We start from the raw sequence: 15,705 nt of genomic DNA on the forward strand, positions 1-15,705 counted from the left end.
AATTGCTGGATATGAATGGAAAGTTTAATAATCCAACAACTTCTCAGTCCATGAGGCTTAATGCCTCAGTTGATCTCCATTATACACTGGACTCCCAAAGAAATACCCTTAATGCCAATGAAATAATGAACTCGGGAAGAAGCACACAAAGAACAAATGTTTTTTTATTTCATTATATGTGACTCTAGCAAAGGGTGCATCCAAGATAAGAGGGGGATTTTCCTAAATGAAATGATCTGGATTAAAGTGTAGACCAGGTTTCCCCCAACTCAGAGATCTACCTGCCTGTGCCTCAAGAGTTCTGTGATTAAAGGCATGCAGCACCCCCCCCTCTTTGTAAGTTTTTTTCCCATCTGAAAGATATGGATGGATAAGAAGTGGATTGTCCTATTTCACATTAAGCAAAAATCCATTTCAGGTTTGCTCTGTATATTTGGGTTTCATTAAATTCTAAATACTGTCAACTTGATACTCAAGAGGAGGAAACACAGTCTCCTTCATTTATGAAAGATAACTTTGTAAGGTATAGTATAGAATCTATATTTATTATAGATTATTAATATTGAATCTATAGATTATTTATATTATAAATTGTTATTTATATATTATATTATAGATTATTATTTATAGTATATATTATTAATATTGAATCTATAGATTATTTATATTGAATCAATAGTTATGAATCTAAATGCTTCAATTCTTTCACTGATACTGTCCCGTTTCCAGAGTTCATGAAAGAATCTACTGTAATCCAGGTGGGGAATTTCTATAAAATGGACTTCTTTCCTGAAGCCTTCAACTTCTCTTTGTCCTATATATTTTGAATTCAAAGTAAACTATATCAGGGGAAGGTTCTTTTCTGATATTATGTGTTTGGTATTTAAATGCCTCCTGTCTCTAGATAGCCACATATCCCACTGTATTCTGGAAAGTCACTTTTATATTTTATTGGATATACCAGTGATGATTATGGTGTATTCTTCTCTTCTGGCTATAGGTTAAAATTTGGATCCTTTAAGATTTCCTCTTGGTCTCACACATCTTTTATTTTTCTTATTTTTATCTTCATCATAGTTTCAGATATCTATTTTCAGCCTGGTCTTTGAGCCTTGCCACCCTGTCGTCATCTTGTAGTATTCTGTTAGTGAGACTTTTCACTGATATCTTTAAGTGATTTCATTTGTCTTTCCTTTCCATATTTTAGTTTGGATTTTTTCATTATTTTGTACCTTTTGGGATGTATCTGTCACATGCTCACTCAGTTCTGTATTGTGTGCAAGTTTTCGTGAACTCCTTGTTTGTTCTGGAGGTTGACTTTCAAGGTCATCTTTGAATTCTATGTTCAGTACATCATTGAACACACTCTTGTTTAAACCTCTGATTCTAATATTTGGAGTTCTGTTGCATGGATGTCTTCATAGTTTCTTCACTTGTTTGTGTATTGAAATTTGCATATCTAGGAGTATAGCCCTGATTGCACTGTTCGTAATCCTCTGGACTCCTGCAGTGAATGTTTTCGTAATGCTCAAGGGAGGCTAGCTTACAACACATCTGAAATCATTGCCGATCTCTGAATGGACATGTAGCTCAGTAGTTAAACCTTCAGATCAAATGTCCTTTTCCCTGAGAATGACTCTCCTTGTCGCTCTGAGGAAGGATATTAACTGTAGATTTCAGACTACCTGGGCAACCTGAGATATAACTTCAGATAAAGCTTGAAGTCTGTTTTGAAGTTAACTCCTTTAAAATTCTAGCCACTTTGTAGTTTGCGAGTTTGAATTAGATACCTTAAAATCACCTTCATGAGAATTCTAATCTATAACTCAAATAGAACTCATAGAAGAATATATCATTTGTAAATTTTCAAAAGCAAATTTCTTTACTACCAATACCTCCACACAAAGAGATAAGGAAACTAGATACACACTTGTTTGTTTTGGGTGAACTATGAAAGAATTAACGTGATCAAGCAATGTTCCTCTAGTGAGAAATTTCTTTTACAGTATAAGCTTCAGAGCTAGAGAAATGGCTCAGCCGTCAGTAACAATTGCTCTTCATGAACAGATGCAAGATTCATTCATAGCTCACTCTTTGTGGAACCAAGTTGTCACCAGTTTTGTGGAAATCCAAATCATTGTTCTGACATGCATACGTACCACACATTCCAGTACTGCAAAGAGTCATGCCAAAAAACACTCATATCAATGGAAAAGAAAAAGACAGAAAGATAAAAATAATTCAATTCATAAGGTTTCTCGATGGGTCAAAAAATGTTCTGTCAATGCATGGCTAAAGATATTGTCAATTTAAATCTGTCATCAAAAATGCTTAAAGCAAATTATATCATAAAAATCATTGATTGGCATATGTTTACTTTACTCCTCCCTTACAATTTGCCTCAGTCTTTCAGCATCTGTGTCAGAGGTGCAGCAGAAAAGAGGAAAACTACTGTGTAGTAATGAAAATGGGACCAACAGTATATTTCTGAATTTCAGGAAATAAGATTAAATAGTGGTAACCACCAGTTTGCTATTTATTTTAAAGCTTGAAACATGTTCTTGTATGATAAAAATCACAGTATGCATGTATGAAATCCTGAAACAGTTCATACAAAGTCTCATCAAAAAAGTGAAAAGAAGAAACATTTTGTAGGAGGCTAGAAAATGGCTCCAAATGTGACAATCTATTCTTACTAAGTTACATGGAAACACAAGTGGACCCATGTGACAGTGTTACTGCTGTGTAATGTAAATCAGTTCATCAGGTCAGACCTACCTGTCTACTTCCTGTGGCCCACTCTAGAATGTCTTCATATAAATGGAGCTGTTGACCGTGTGGAAAATAAGGGCTAAACATTCCTATCTTCACCTTAAGTCCAAGACCATTTGGGAAATTCCAAATCTGGAAAATGTCATACTCTGGCTGCAGTTTTTCTTTCTGGTTCATATTTACTCTGTCCCCAACTGGATTAATGAAGTGAGTTTTCCTAATTAAGGACTTCATCTGAAAGACAGGCAGCATTCTTTAGTGAATGTGCAATTCCTTGAAGTCAGAAAATATATTCTGATTTCATCTTAAATGCAACTTTCTTGAATGTGCCAATGTGAGAAATCTCAATGAAAGCAAGTAGTTAAATGGAAATATAATAACAGTCCTAGAATTTTATTTTTTTAGAGGAACTACCAAACATAAGCACAGACATACATGAAGACACCAATTGTAAGTATTAAATATTCATAAACACATACACACAGACTACTATTCATACATAGATACATACATAATACAGGCACATACTATTTACACATACATACTCCTGAGGCCAAGAAAGGATATGAACATACAGACACACAGAGACAGACTTATGCACTCAGACACAGAGAAAGAGAAACCCACAAAAACTTACACAGGCTCATACACATGCTCACAAATTCATGGATAAATTTGTACAAGGAGACATACACAGTTATAAACAGCCATGCAGGGAGACATTGACACAAACAAATTTATCCTCAAATGCAAATGAACAGAAATAAAGATATACATATGTATAACACATTCACCAAACACGCCCATACACAGTAACACAAATATGCATAAGTGCAAGCACAACCACAAACACAGACAAATCACACACATGGGCACTTGTAGATACATGCACTGACAAATACACATAGGGAGAGACACACAGCAACACACCCATAGAGAAAGACATTGACAAAAAGACCAATTTACTTCCACTTATACACACAGGTTGATAGGCAGATAGATAGAAACACATATTTAACATCAAAACAGATATACCCAGAAGTACAGAGAAACACAGAAATATCCACCCTTACACTATAAGAACCATCCATTCACATACATGTGCGTTTTCCAGAGCCCAGAGTTGGGGGCAGAATCAGTTTAGAACACCTGTGCAAACCATCCCCTACCCTGATTACCACATATTTGACAAGTAGGAACAAAAGCTCATCTTTTTATCTTGGAGAGGATTAATGACGAAGACTCCCGTGTTTCCAGTATTACAACTGGTGTGATGATATACAGATACTATACAACAGAATCACTGGTTTTCATCGAGAAATTTTGTCTCCCAACCCACAACGTTTGCATTTGAGATTTTCCAAATCTGTAATTTACTTCCTCAAGAAGAAAAATGTTCAAATATCTTTCTATTTGGGGAACTATATTCTAACACATTAGAATGGGATAGCTGAGACTCTAATAAAGACTGATATAGAAAACAATGAATATCATTAAATAGAAATATCACCTTCATGCAGTTAGACAGGTGTTCTTCCTGATTGTCCATGGGCTGAAGAAGCCTCTCATGGGCAGCATGTGCCGTAGTATACACAGCATTGTATATGTCATAGCTGCCATCACTAAAAGTCATGTCAAATGTCTGTGCAATCAGCCATTCCAATGAGCTGTTGGATGAGCAGTTCCTCAGTGTTTTCCACATAGAAGCCAAGACTCCACAGTTAAAATTCATCCACTCCAACCTTGACAGGTATTCATCTGAGTATTTGAGAGGGTTCTTTGACTGGAAAAAATTTTTAAAACCAGAAATCTCAGCATGGTGGTGTGCAAATGCCAGGGTCCCATGGAACAATTCAGGCAAGAAATCACTCTTACTTGTAGTGACATCGAACTGTGAGGTTGTGACCCATATTCTCTGTATACCTCGAGATGTCCATATTCTAAAGCTGACAGATAGAGTACTATCTGTTTCACCATAAATGATAACAACATTTGAGGATGATGTCAAGATTTGGTTATAATACACTTCAGCTCTTGACATGTACAAATAAATGTTTTGCGAAATCATGTTAACAAAGGCAAAGCAGAGTATATTTTTTTCCATCTCTGTTCTCAAATATGAGAGAAATTGGATACCCTGATCATTGTCTGAGATGGTCAGTCCAACCCAGTTCCAGCTGAAGTGAAGAATGAGGGAGACCATGGCCATGGGTAGAGATGTGTCCTCAGGGGCCATTTGATACAGAAAAGGAAATTGTTCATGATCACTCAGGGTGGGATGGAAGGGTCCATAGGTGAGCTGAAGAATCTAGGAAACAGGGAACAGCGTGAGGTGGCATGCACTCCTAAGAACTTGTTAAACACACTTTTCTGCAAAGAGTTCTAAATCACAGCCTTGCCTGTTACTCTTCCCTCATCTCTATTTCAAAAATGTAAATACAGAAGTCCCCTGAATAGTACCCATGGACTAAACAGCTTGAGATAAGTGTAGGCCGGTCTCCTCCTCACACTTTTCTTAGCACCTGAGAATGGCACCAACGGAGACAGGATTTCTTGCACCCATGACCACAGAAAATCTCACCTGATAAGGAAAGAAGCCGTGCATGCCTTTTCCATCCATAGAAGATACTACCCAGCTTGGTCCTGAAAGCATAACTGTACATGCTGGCAAGATTTTACAGTGATAATTAGGATACATGCCTTCAGTATATTGACCATGGATAGTATAATAATATTGATTGCAAATGTGTAATTGTGGCACAGTCTTACACCCACTTGGAAAAATTAGTATTAGTAAAGGCATATTTGGTAAAAGATCAGGGTCCCTGTTGACTTCTTCCACGGAAAAAATGAAGGCCAATACAAACCGATAGTTTTCATTTAGTATTCTGTAAAATGATACGGAGTTTAATAGGAGAAATACCTACAGAAAATCATGTGCAATAAATGCAAGGACTATCTGTACTGAATGGTAATCCAAACCACCCCCAATGATTGAAATAAGTACTCTGTGTTGTGATGTTCAGATGACATAAGAAGCTGGAAGCTTGAAAAAACTTTATATTTCATGAGAGTGCATTTCCAATAAAGAAGATGCGCCATGGTCGTCTTTCACTGAGAACCTTGTCCATCTCTGGTCTTTGAATAAAGATAAGGCCACAGGCTTTGACCAAAGAGTAAACCTGGTCATGATTTCAGTTTTAAATTATTGAACAATAAAAATGGACGTGATGTGTGAACCATTGAATTTACTGTATTTTCTGTGAAATTAACTGAATTGGCTAAGGCAGTCAAAATGTCTGATGAGTGTAAAGTAGTATGGGCAATATTTGGTTCTTCTGCTTACAATTATTTATAATCAGTGGGTGATATACTTAACACATCCCATCCTATCCATCTTCATCTTTTTCTTTCCTGTTTATATTTTTCAGTCATATAATCTTTTTTAAGAAATATTTTTAAATGTATTCAAATACCAGAATTCTATTTTATAAGATGTTTGTCTGTATGCATCTGTGTATATGGACAGTATTAATGCACATTTAGTTATAGAGTACTTATTCACAAAGCACCCACTCTGGTAATTTGGAGGGTGACTGGGAGAAAAATAGAAATATTTTTTCTGGAAATAGAAATTTCCAGAAAACTGGAAATATAAATGTAGAAAAATAACATATAGTCTCTAAATAACATGATGTTTTTTGTTTGGGTGCAGGTTGGGAGAAGAGGACAGAATATATAAGGCATTGTTCAAATGTTCACCCTCTTGGCCCCTCATGGAATATCCATGATGACATTTACATAGAAAATTCAAAGGCACTTACTCTTCATGAGAGAATTCTCCCAAAAACTCTGCAAGATCTGTTCTATTTGTTGGGAAAATAAGGAAGGTATAATATCTCAATGTGTCTCCAGCATTCTCTTCATTCTGCTTCATTCTCCAAAAGCACCTGGGATGAATGAGACTGGGCTCCTGAGGTAAAATGTTCTGGAGCAAGAAGAACAAAATCAAAGTAAGCATGTTTGTCTGCTCAAAGCCTCGGCAGTTGAATTATGACCTTCCATGCAGATCAGCACATCCAGTCGGCACCTGGGTATCACCACCTGCTTTTATTTCTGTGGCCGTATGAGAAGCTCCTTATGCATTCACGAATCCTTTCTTTGTGTGTGTGCAGATGTTTTCTCATCCATTGGGAAAACTTTGAAATTCTCTTCCCTGCGGCTCTGCACCTGATTTCCACAGTGCATGTTTTGAAATTTTGTTTATAAATAGACACAAGGACAGTTACGCTAGTTTCATGACACCACTCATTTTTGTGGAAATTATGCCCCTGGGAAGATGCCAATTTGAGAAAATTTGATTCAATGGCCGCATTATCAATGTGTTTATGATAACACCTTTAGAAATGATGTCAGTGGATTTCATTAGATGATCCACAGTGAGACATGCACATTGGTTCAGGAGGACTTACGATGTCAGAATTCATGGTTCCTCACTGGAAATTGTTTCACTGAGTCCATGTCAGGGAAAAATAGCTCCATATTTAAAGCAATTGAGCAACACACAGCACACACAGTGCGACCTATTCTACATAAGTTACAGGCCCAAAATATCTAACCAAAGCCTGTGCTTCCATTGTCTTGAAATCCATTAATCAGGCCAAACCCAGAAAATTTCTGAATCCTACTGCTCCAAAACCACCCAGCTCATCATAGAACCACAGTTCATTCCCATGTTGAATGCTGATTTTAAGTATTCAAAAGATTCAGAGAGAAAACCAGACCTCTGTGCCTCATTACTAATACTATACAAGTCTTATCACTCATTCCCCAAGCCAATCATTATTAATCAGAAGCAGTGTATTAGATTTCTAAACATGATCTCGCTCTCTTGTCCTCCATTCAAGCAGATGAATACTGTGTTTTGATCCATTTCTTCTGGTTTATCTCTGATTCCCTTCATTATTTTACTCATTTTATAATCCCATAGGGCCTATAAAGAAGTCTTGTTTAGTATCTTTGAAGCAAAGAGAAACTGGGAAGTGATGCTGTGTTTATGTGTAAATTCTTATACTATTTTCCTAGTATTCTACTTAGTTTGCACTAGAAACCTGCACTGTCAGTGTGGGAGTGTTCTGCTGAGTGTGGGCTGGAGAGCCTCTTTTGGAGGAAATGTACTACAGAGAAAGTAGGACAAACCTAGTGCAAGCGTTTTGCTGTGGGTAATGACATGACTAATTTAGTATTTGAGATGAGGCAAAGAGAACGAGTGTTCCCCTCAGATCTCATTGTACATTTCAAAATAAACATGGGCTACGCAGTAGTGGCACATGTCTTTAATGCCAGTGCTTGAGAGGCAGAGGCAGGCAGATCTCTAGAGTTCAAGGCCAGCCTAGTCTACATGAACTAGTTCCATGACAGCCTCCAAAGTTACAGAGAAACCCTGTTTTGAAAAACCAAAAAATAAATAAATCTATCAATAAATAAAAATAAAAACCAAAAATAAACATGTGAAAACTTTATGATTTGGGCTGTCTAGCTGGGAGGCCACTCACTCAACTGTAGAAAAAAATATGTTGATCATATACACCCAATACGAATAAATGATATGTTGGTATAAATTTAAAATAGGTGAACAATATTGAGGAGATAATACATGCCATTATTCTCCATACTAAGGACCTTGAACAGATGTGTCCCTATGCTATTGAGGCGATTCTAGTCTACAACAAAGGATCATTCAAAATGTCTCTGAAATACCATCTTAAGCCTGTCAAAGCGGCTAAGATCTAAAGTGCTGAGGATAGCTTATGTTAGAGAAGATGTGGAACAGGAAACGCTCTCCACTATGTTAGTAGAACTGCAAATTTGTACAGCTAATTTGAAATTCAGTATGGTGGATTCTCAGAAAATTGGGAATCAATCTAACAGAAGGCCCAGTGATACCACTCTTGGGTGAATTCCTAAAGGATACTCAATCATAACACAAGGATACTTGCTCAACAATGTTCATAGCTGCAATATTTTCAAGTGTCAGAATGTGGATAAAACTTAGATTTAAGAATAAATAAATATGGTATATGTACAAAATACAGTATTGGTCAGCTGTAAAAAAATGATGTGAAATTTACAGGCAAATAGATGGTAGCGAAAAAAAAACTGTCCTGACTGAGGTAACCCAGATTCAGAAAAATAAACAGAGTATATACTTAATCGCAAGTGGATAGAAGTCATTGTGTAAATGTACCACATTTTCATTATCTACTATTTGGTCAAAGGCATTTGGGTTGTTTGCTGTTTCTAGCTCTGACAAATAATGCTTCGAGGAACATATTTGAGCACATGTCCTTGTGGAACAATTGAGCATCCTCTAGATATATACTGAAAAGTGTTATTTCTAGGTTTTGGGGAAGGTTGTTTCCTAATTGTTTGAGAAATCACCATACTGATTTCTGAAAGTGTTGTACAAGTTTTCATTCCCTCCAACAGTGGATGAGGGTTCCCCTTACTCCACATCCTCTTCAGCATAAGTTGTCATCAGTGTTTTTGATCTTGGTCATTCTTACAGGTATAAGATGGAATCTCAGAGTTGTTTTGATTTGCATTTTGCTGATGACTAAGAATGTTGAGCATTTCCTTAAATGTCTTCAACCATTTTAGATTCTGCTCTTGAGAGTTCTCTGTTTAGGTCTGTACTCCATTTTTTTTTAATTATTTCTCCTTTTGATGAACAATTTCTTGAGTTTTTTGTATGTTTTGGAGATTAATCCTTTAACTGATGTGGGGTTGGTTCTGATCTTTTCCCATTCAGTAGACTCTTTTTGTCTTGTTGACCATGTTTTTTGCTTTACTAAATCTTTTCATGTTTAGGAGGTCCCATTTATTTATTGTTGCTCTCAGTGTCTGTGCTATTGGAGTTATATTTAGGAAGTGGTCTCTTGTGCCCATGCATTGAAAGACACGTCCCACTTTCTCTTCTATTAGGTTCAGGATGGTTAGATTTATACAGAGGTCTTTAATTCATTTGGACTTCTGTTTTGTGCTTGGGAGTAGATATGGATCTAATTTCATTCTTCTACAGGTTGACATCCAGTTATGCCAACACCAGTTTTTGAAGTTGCTTTCTTTTTTCCATTGTATAATTTTAGTTTCTTTGTCATAAATCAGGTGTTCATAGGTATGTGGATTAATATCCAGGTCTTTGATTCAATTATATTCATCAACCTCTCTGTTTTTATGCCAATACCAAGATGTTTTTGTTACTGTAGCTCTATAATAGAGCTTGATGTCAGGGTTGGTGTTGCCTCTGGAAGTTACATTGTTGTTCATGATTGTTTTGACTATCCTGAGTTTTTTTTTTTCATATGAAGTTAATTATTGTTCTTTCAAGGTCTGTGAAAAATTGTGTTGAGATTTTGATGGGAGTTGCATTGAATCTATAGATTGATTTTGGTAGGATTGCTGTTATTATTATGTTGATTTTTGCTATTCAAGAACATGGGAGATCTATTCATTTTCTTGCAACTTTTTCAATTTATTCAAAATCTGAAAGTTCTTGTCAAATAGGTCTTTCACTTCTCTGGTTAGTGCTACTCCAATATATTTTATTTTATTTGTGGTTATTATGAAAGTTCTCTGATTTTTTTCTCAGCATCTTTATCATTTGTATATAGAAGGAGGGCTACTGATATTTTTGGTTTTATCTGGTATCCTGCCACATTACTGAAGGTTTTTATCATCTTGAGGAGAGCCGTGGTAGAGTTTTGGGGTAACTTAGATATACTATCATATCATCTGCAAATAATGAAAGTTTGACTTCTTCCTTTAAAATTTTAATTGCCTGATCTCCTTTTGTAGTCTTATTGCTATATCCAGAACTAAAAGACCTATGGTGAATAGATTTGGAGATACTGGAGACCCTTGTGAATATGGATGCTTAACAGAAATTCCACAGTACCTCGGAATTGAGAATAATACATAGTTATTTATTTAGTGGTAGACTTACATATCAATATTCACTGTTGAAACAGAGAACAGTATCAGAATCCCACAGCTGGCAAAGAAAGCAGATGCACACTTTTCATCAGCATAAATAGCAAATTTACTGCAATATTAGTCAAATATTGCCTCAGTTTCCCTCTTGGTCCTTCTGGTCCAGGACAGTCATCCCATCTTGTGCTATGTTTAACTTGAGTTATGCTTCCATTTCCTAGTAATTGAACATCTGCCTCTTGAAGAGGCCAATTTGGATGCCAAGATTCTGGAGTAATGATACTCACAGCAACACCTGAGGCTATCAAACTAACAAATACATTGGCATTTATGTGCACTCTTAGCCTTGGTCTTTGATCATTTATAGAAGTCTGCTAGAATATACCTTTCCTATTTCCTATTGGAATTTTTGACTTATCCCCAATGTTTATGGTATCATATAAAACAAAACAGTATGGTCTTTTACAAAAAGTTCTGGATGTTTTACTTTTACAGGTGAGATATGTCTTCCACAGTGACTGGGATTGACTGGGCCACATTAGGCTTGGGGACCTATGAGCAAACCCTTAAGGAGTTTCCCCATGGTATCAGGTTGCCATGTCTGTCTTTTGTTGATCTGGATTCATTGGTCCAATGTCGGCCTTTGCCACACTTTCTACATATACCTGAAGACTGAGTCCTCCTATTCTTACCATTACCAGAGGAGACATTATTCCTAGATTTCCTTGTCTGCAATCCCTTCTCAGATGTCTTATTCTACCACAATTAAAACATTTGGCATTTTGATGTCTCGTTATTTGTTAGGAAATTGCTTCTCCCAGCCAATGTTCACTATTATAGTCAAATGTCTCAATGTTCATTGTATAAAGGATCCATTGTTCCATAAGTGCTGATCTAACCTTTAAAGGTACAAGTATCTTTTTGCATTCTAAGCCATAAGTTACAACTGCTTGCTTATTTTCTTTTTTTTTTGTAATTTTATTAAATTATAAAAAGTTTCCATTTACGCCCCTCCTCCCAACGCCCTCCCACTCCCCCCCTCCCTCTCCTCCTCCCTCTTTGTCCCCTAGGGAAGTGCCGATCTAACCTTTAATAGTACAAGTATCTTTTTGTGTTCTAAGCCATAAGTTACAACTGCTGGCTTATTTTCTTTTAGATCATTTATTCCTATAGGTATCCACCTACCTTCTTTGGATCCTTTTGGCCCTTTAGAACTTGATGCTTTGTCAGAGTAGATTACAGGGTAGGAAGCTAAAACCCTGGTTGAGTCATCTCTGACAGCTATTGGTGATGCTGAATCCTGTCCTTGTGCCTTCTTTTCTTATTAATCAGTTCCAATAATTTCCTCAATCATTTCATATCTTTTTACTATTGTCTTTTGTAAAGCCTGAGTCTCCCGGCCTGTATATATTTCTAGTAATTTCATTGTGGCACTTAACTTCTGCACATGTGATTCCAAGGTCTAAAGTTTTTCCTTTAAAGATAACACTTCATCCTTGAAATTTACTTGGATTGCGTGCAGATTGTCATCCAGGAGAGATACTCTATCAGCTAACCTATAATAAATTTTTAACAAATTTTGATTTTCAAATTCAACAGTATGATTTCTTTCAGATAATTTCTCAGTACTCTTAGATATGGATTCAATTTTGTCTGTCAAATTAATTTTAACAGCATTATTTTTTTCAGGCAACTTCTGATTTTTTATGGTATTAGTCCTGTCAACTAGCTGTACATTATTAGTCTGTAAAGACTGTATCATTCCTAAAAGTGCCATATTTTTTCTTAATGATCAAATATGAAGGAAAAAACTGAGTCCCAATAGCCAATAAATTGAAGTATCACCATAAGCCTTGCAGAAAAAAATTTAGAGTTTTTGCAAAAAAAAGTTACTAAATGTTTCACTATTAATGTAGTCTGCCATACTGATGTATTAATTACCTGTTATGTGATCTGGTAAATTGTAAACTTTATTATCCAGGAGATGCCTTGGTTGCAGAGTTGCGACTAGGAACAATGCAACTTGTGGCAACAGGAATGGTACTGAGCCGCTTTAGTTTCGTGCCTTGGTACTGGTTAAATTCTGGGAAGTATACTTTGATGAACTAATTAAAAGCAATTAAATCAATTCCATACATGGAGCAAGAATCCCAGAACTCACGGGCAGGAAGTACAAACCGGAAGCATCAGAAATCCCCATGTAGCAAGGAACCCTGCCAGGGAAAAGCACCAGGGAACACAGCAATTGTGTGTGTGCTTGGGAAATTTTCAAGTTACCACACTCATTAAGCTCCACTGTGGTGGGAGTTCTACAAAAAACTGCGTAAGTAAAAGCAAGCCAAGTGGGCAGGGTTTGGAGAATTTCTGGGCCATGGACTGGCTAGGCCTTTAGGCCATCCACCTTGGTGTAAAGTCTGAATCCACATGTGTGCCAGATGAAGATGGAAGGTTAAAATTAATCCTACATTTGCTCAGAATTGAGAATAGTAGATGGTTATTTATTTAGGGGCAGACCCACAAATCAATATCCTCTGCTGGAATGGGGAACAGTAATCAAATCCTACAGCTGATAAAGAGAGTGGACACATGCTTTACATTGGTATAAATAGTAAAAGTGGCCAAGCCCCAGTGGGCGGGTAACCTATGGGCTATTGGCTGTAGGACTTCCTACAGCAGTATTATCTTATTCCTGATTTTAGTGGAATCAGTTAGAGTGTCTCTCCATTTAATTTGATGTTGGTTGTCGGCCTACTGTATGTGGCTTTTACTATGTTTAGGTATGCTCCTTGTATCCCTCTCTCTCCAAGAACTTTATCATGAAGGGGTATTGGATTTTGTCAAATGCTTTATATGCATTAATGAGATGATTGTATGGTTGTTTTGTTTCATTTTATTTATATGATGAATTACATTGATAGCTTTTTGTATATTGAATCATTCCTGCATTCTCTGCATGAAACAAATTTGATCATGGTGGGTGATTTTTTTTGATGATTTCTTGGATTCAGTTTGCCAATATTTTATTGAGTATTTTTAAAGCTATGTTCATGAGTGACATTGGTCTGTAATTCTCTTTCTTAGTTGAATCTTTGTGTGGCTTCAGTTTCAGGGTAACAGTAACATCAGAAAAAGAGTTTGGCAGTGTTACTTCTGTTTCTATTCTGTGGACTACTTTGAGGATTACAGGTAATAGCTCTTCTTGGAAGTTCTGGTAGAATTCTGTATTAAAACCATCCGAAGCTGGGCTTTTTTTGGTTGGGAGGCTTTTCGTGACAGCTTAAATTTTCTAGCAGTTTATAGGTCTAATTAAATCATTCACCTGGTCTTTATTTAATTTTTCTATCTGGTATCTATCCAGAACATTGTCCTTTTCTTTTAATTTTTTTTCAATTTTGTGGAGTCAGGTTTTTGTAGTATGACATAATGATTCTCTGGATTTCCTCAGTGTCTATTATTATGCCCCCTTTCATTTCTGATTTTTTAAAGTAATTTTATTAAATTATAAAAGTTTCCATTTCCGCCCCTCCTCCCAACACCCTCCCACACCCCCTCACTCCCTCTCCTCCTCCCTCTTCTTCCCTAAGGGCAGTCAGGGTTTCTTGCCCTGTGGGAAGTTCAAGTTCCTCCCCTCTCCCTCCAGGTCCAGGAAGGTGAGTATCCAAACAGATTGGATCCCCAAAATCCAGTATATGCAGGGGAAACAAGTCCCAGTGTCATTGTCAATGGCTTTTCAGAAAGACTCCAGGCCAGCCACATTCAGAGAATCCGGCCACATTCAGAGAATCTGGTTGGATCACGTGCTCGTTAAGTCCCAGTCCAAATGGTCTTGGTAAGCTCTCATAAGATCGGTCCCCTTGTATCAGTGGGTGATAGCATCCCTCGCAGTCCTTATTTCCTTTTTCATTTTCTTCGTCCTTCTGCTCCTCATTTGGACCTTGGGGGGCTCAGTCCGGTGCTCCAATGTGGGTCTCCGTCTGTATCGCTATCCATCGCCAGATGAAGGATCTATGGTGATAAGCAAAATATTCATCAGTATGGTTAAGGGCCAAGGCCGATTCAGGCACCCTCTCCTCTGTCCAGAGAACAATCTGGGGATCTCTCCTTGGACCTGGGATCCCATATATAATCAAGTCTCCTGTAAACCCTAATATGACTCCCTTAGTTGAAATATATTCTTCCCTGATCCCATATTCATCCTTCCTCCCACCCCCCCCCCATCCCGGTCCACCGAGCTTTCCCAATTCCTCCCCTACTCCCTTCTCTCTAACCGTCTCCCCTTCCAACAACCCTCCCACCCCCCACCATGCACCCAAGGTTACCTGGGACTCTTGTCTATTTCCTACCTCCTGGCGGATAGCTAAATAATCTTCTTCAGGTTTGTCTTCTTATTTAGCTTCTCTAGGATCACGAATAATAGGCTCAAAGACCTTTAACTATGGTTAGAATCCACTTATGAGTGAATACATACCGTGTTCCTCTTTTTGGGTCTGGCTTACCTCACTCAGTAAAGCGTTTTCTATTTCAATCCATTTGCATGCAAAATTCAAGATGTCATTGTTTTTTACCGCTGAGTAAAACTCTAATGTGTATATATTCCACACCTTCTTTAACCATTCTTCTATTGAGGGGCACCTAGGCTGCTTCCAGGTACTGGCTATTACAAATAGTGCTGCTATGAACATAGTTGAACAAATGCTTTTGTAGTATGTTAGGGAATCTCTAGGGTATATTCCCAAGAGTGGAATTGCTGGGTCCTGAGGGAGGTTGACTCCCAGTTTCCTGAGAAACCGCCACACTGATTTCCACAGTGGCTGCACAAGTTTGCATTCCCACCAACAAGGGGTGAGTGTTCCCCTCACTCCACATCCTCTCCAGCATAGGCTATCGTTGGTGTTTTTGAGTTTGGCTATTCTGACAGGTGTAAGATGGTATCTCAAAGTG

General features: G+C 37.3%; 1 protein-coding gene across 1 annotated transcript in view; it reads right to left on the reverse strand.

Moving 5' to 3' along the window:
* LOC148121638 (vomeronasal type-2 receptor 116-like) overlaps positions 1 to 5,644 on the reverse strand; it is a 32,322-nt gene extending 26,678 nt beyond the window's left edge. Inside the window, exons 1-3 of the mRNA XM_087906688.1 lie at positions 5,405 to 5,644; positions 4,283 to 5,137; positions 2,779 to 3,006 (exon numbers count right to left, since the gene is read on the reverse strand). Coding sequence (XP_087762814.1) covers positions 2,779 to 3,006; positions 4,283 to 5,008 — 954 coding nt within the window. The 5' untranslated portion in view covers positions 5,009 to 5,137; positions 5,405 to 5,644. The remainder of the gene's footprint in view (positions 1 to 2,778; positions 3,007 to 4,282; positions 5,138 to 5,404) is intronic.
* Between the last annotated feature and the right edge of the window lie 10,061 nt (positions 5,645 to 15,705).

This window comes from Myodes glareolus, chromosome 6 (genome assembly GCF_982192425.1).
Source record: "Myodes glareolus chromosome 6, mMyoGla1.1, whole genome shotgun sequence".
Classification (NCBI taxonomy): Eukaryota; Metazoa; Chordata; class Mammalia; order Rodentia; family Cricetidae; genus Myodes; species Myodes glareolus.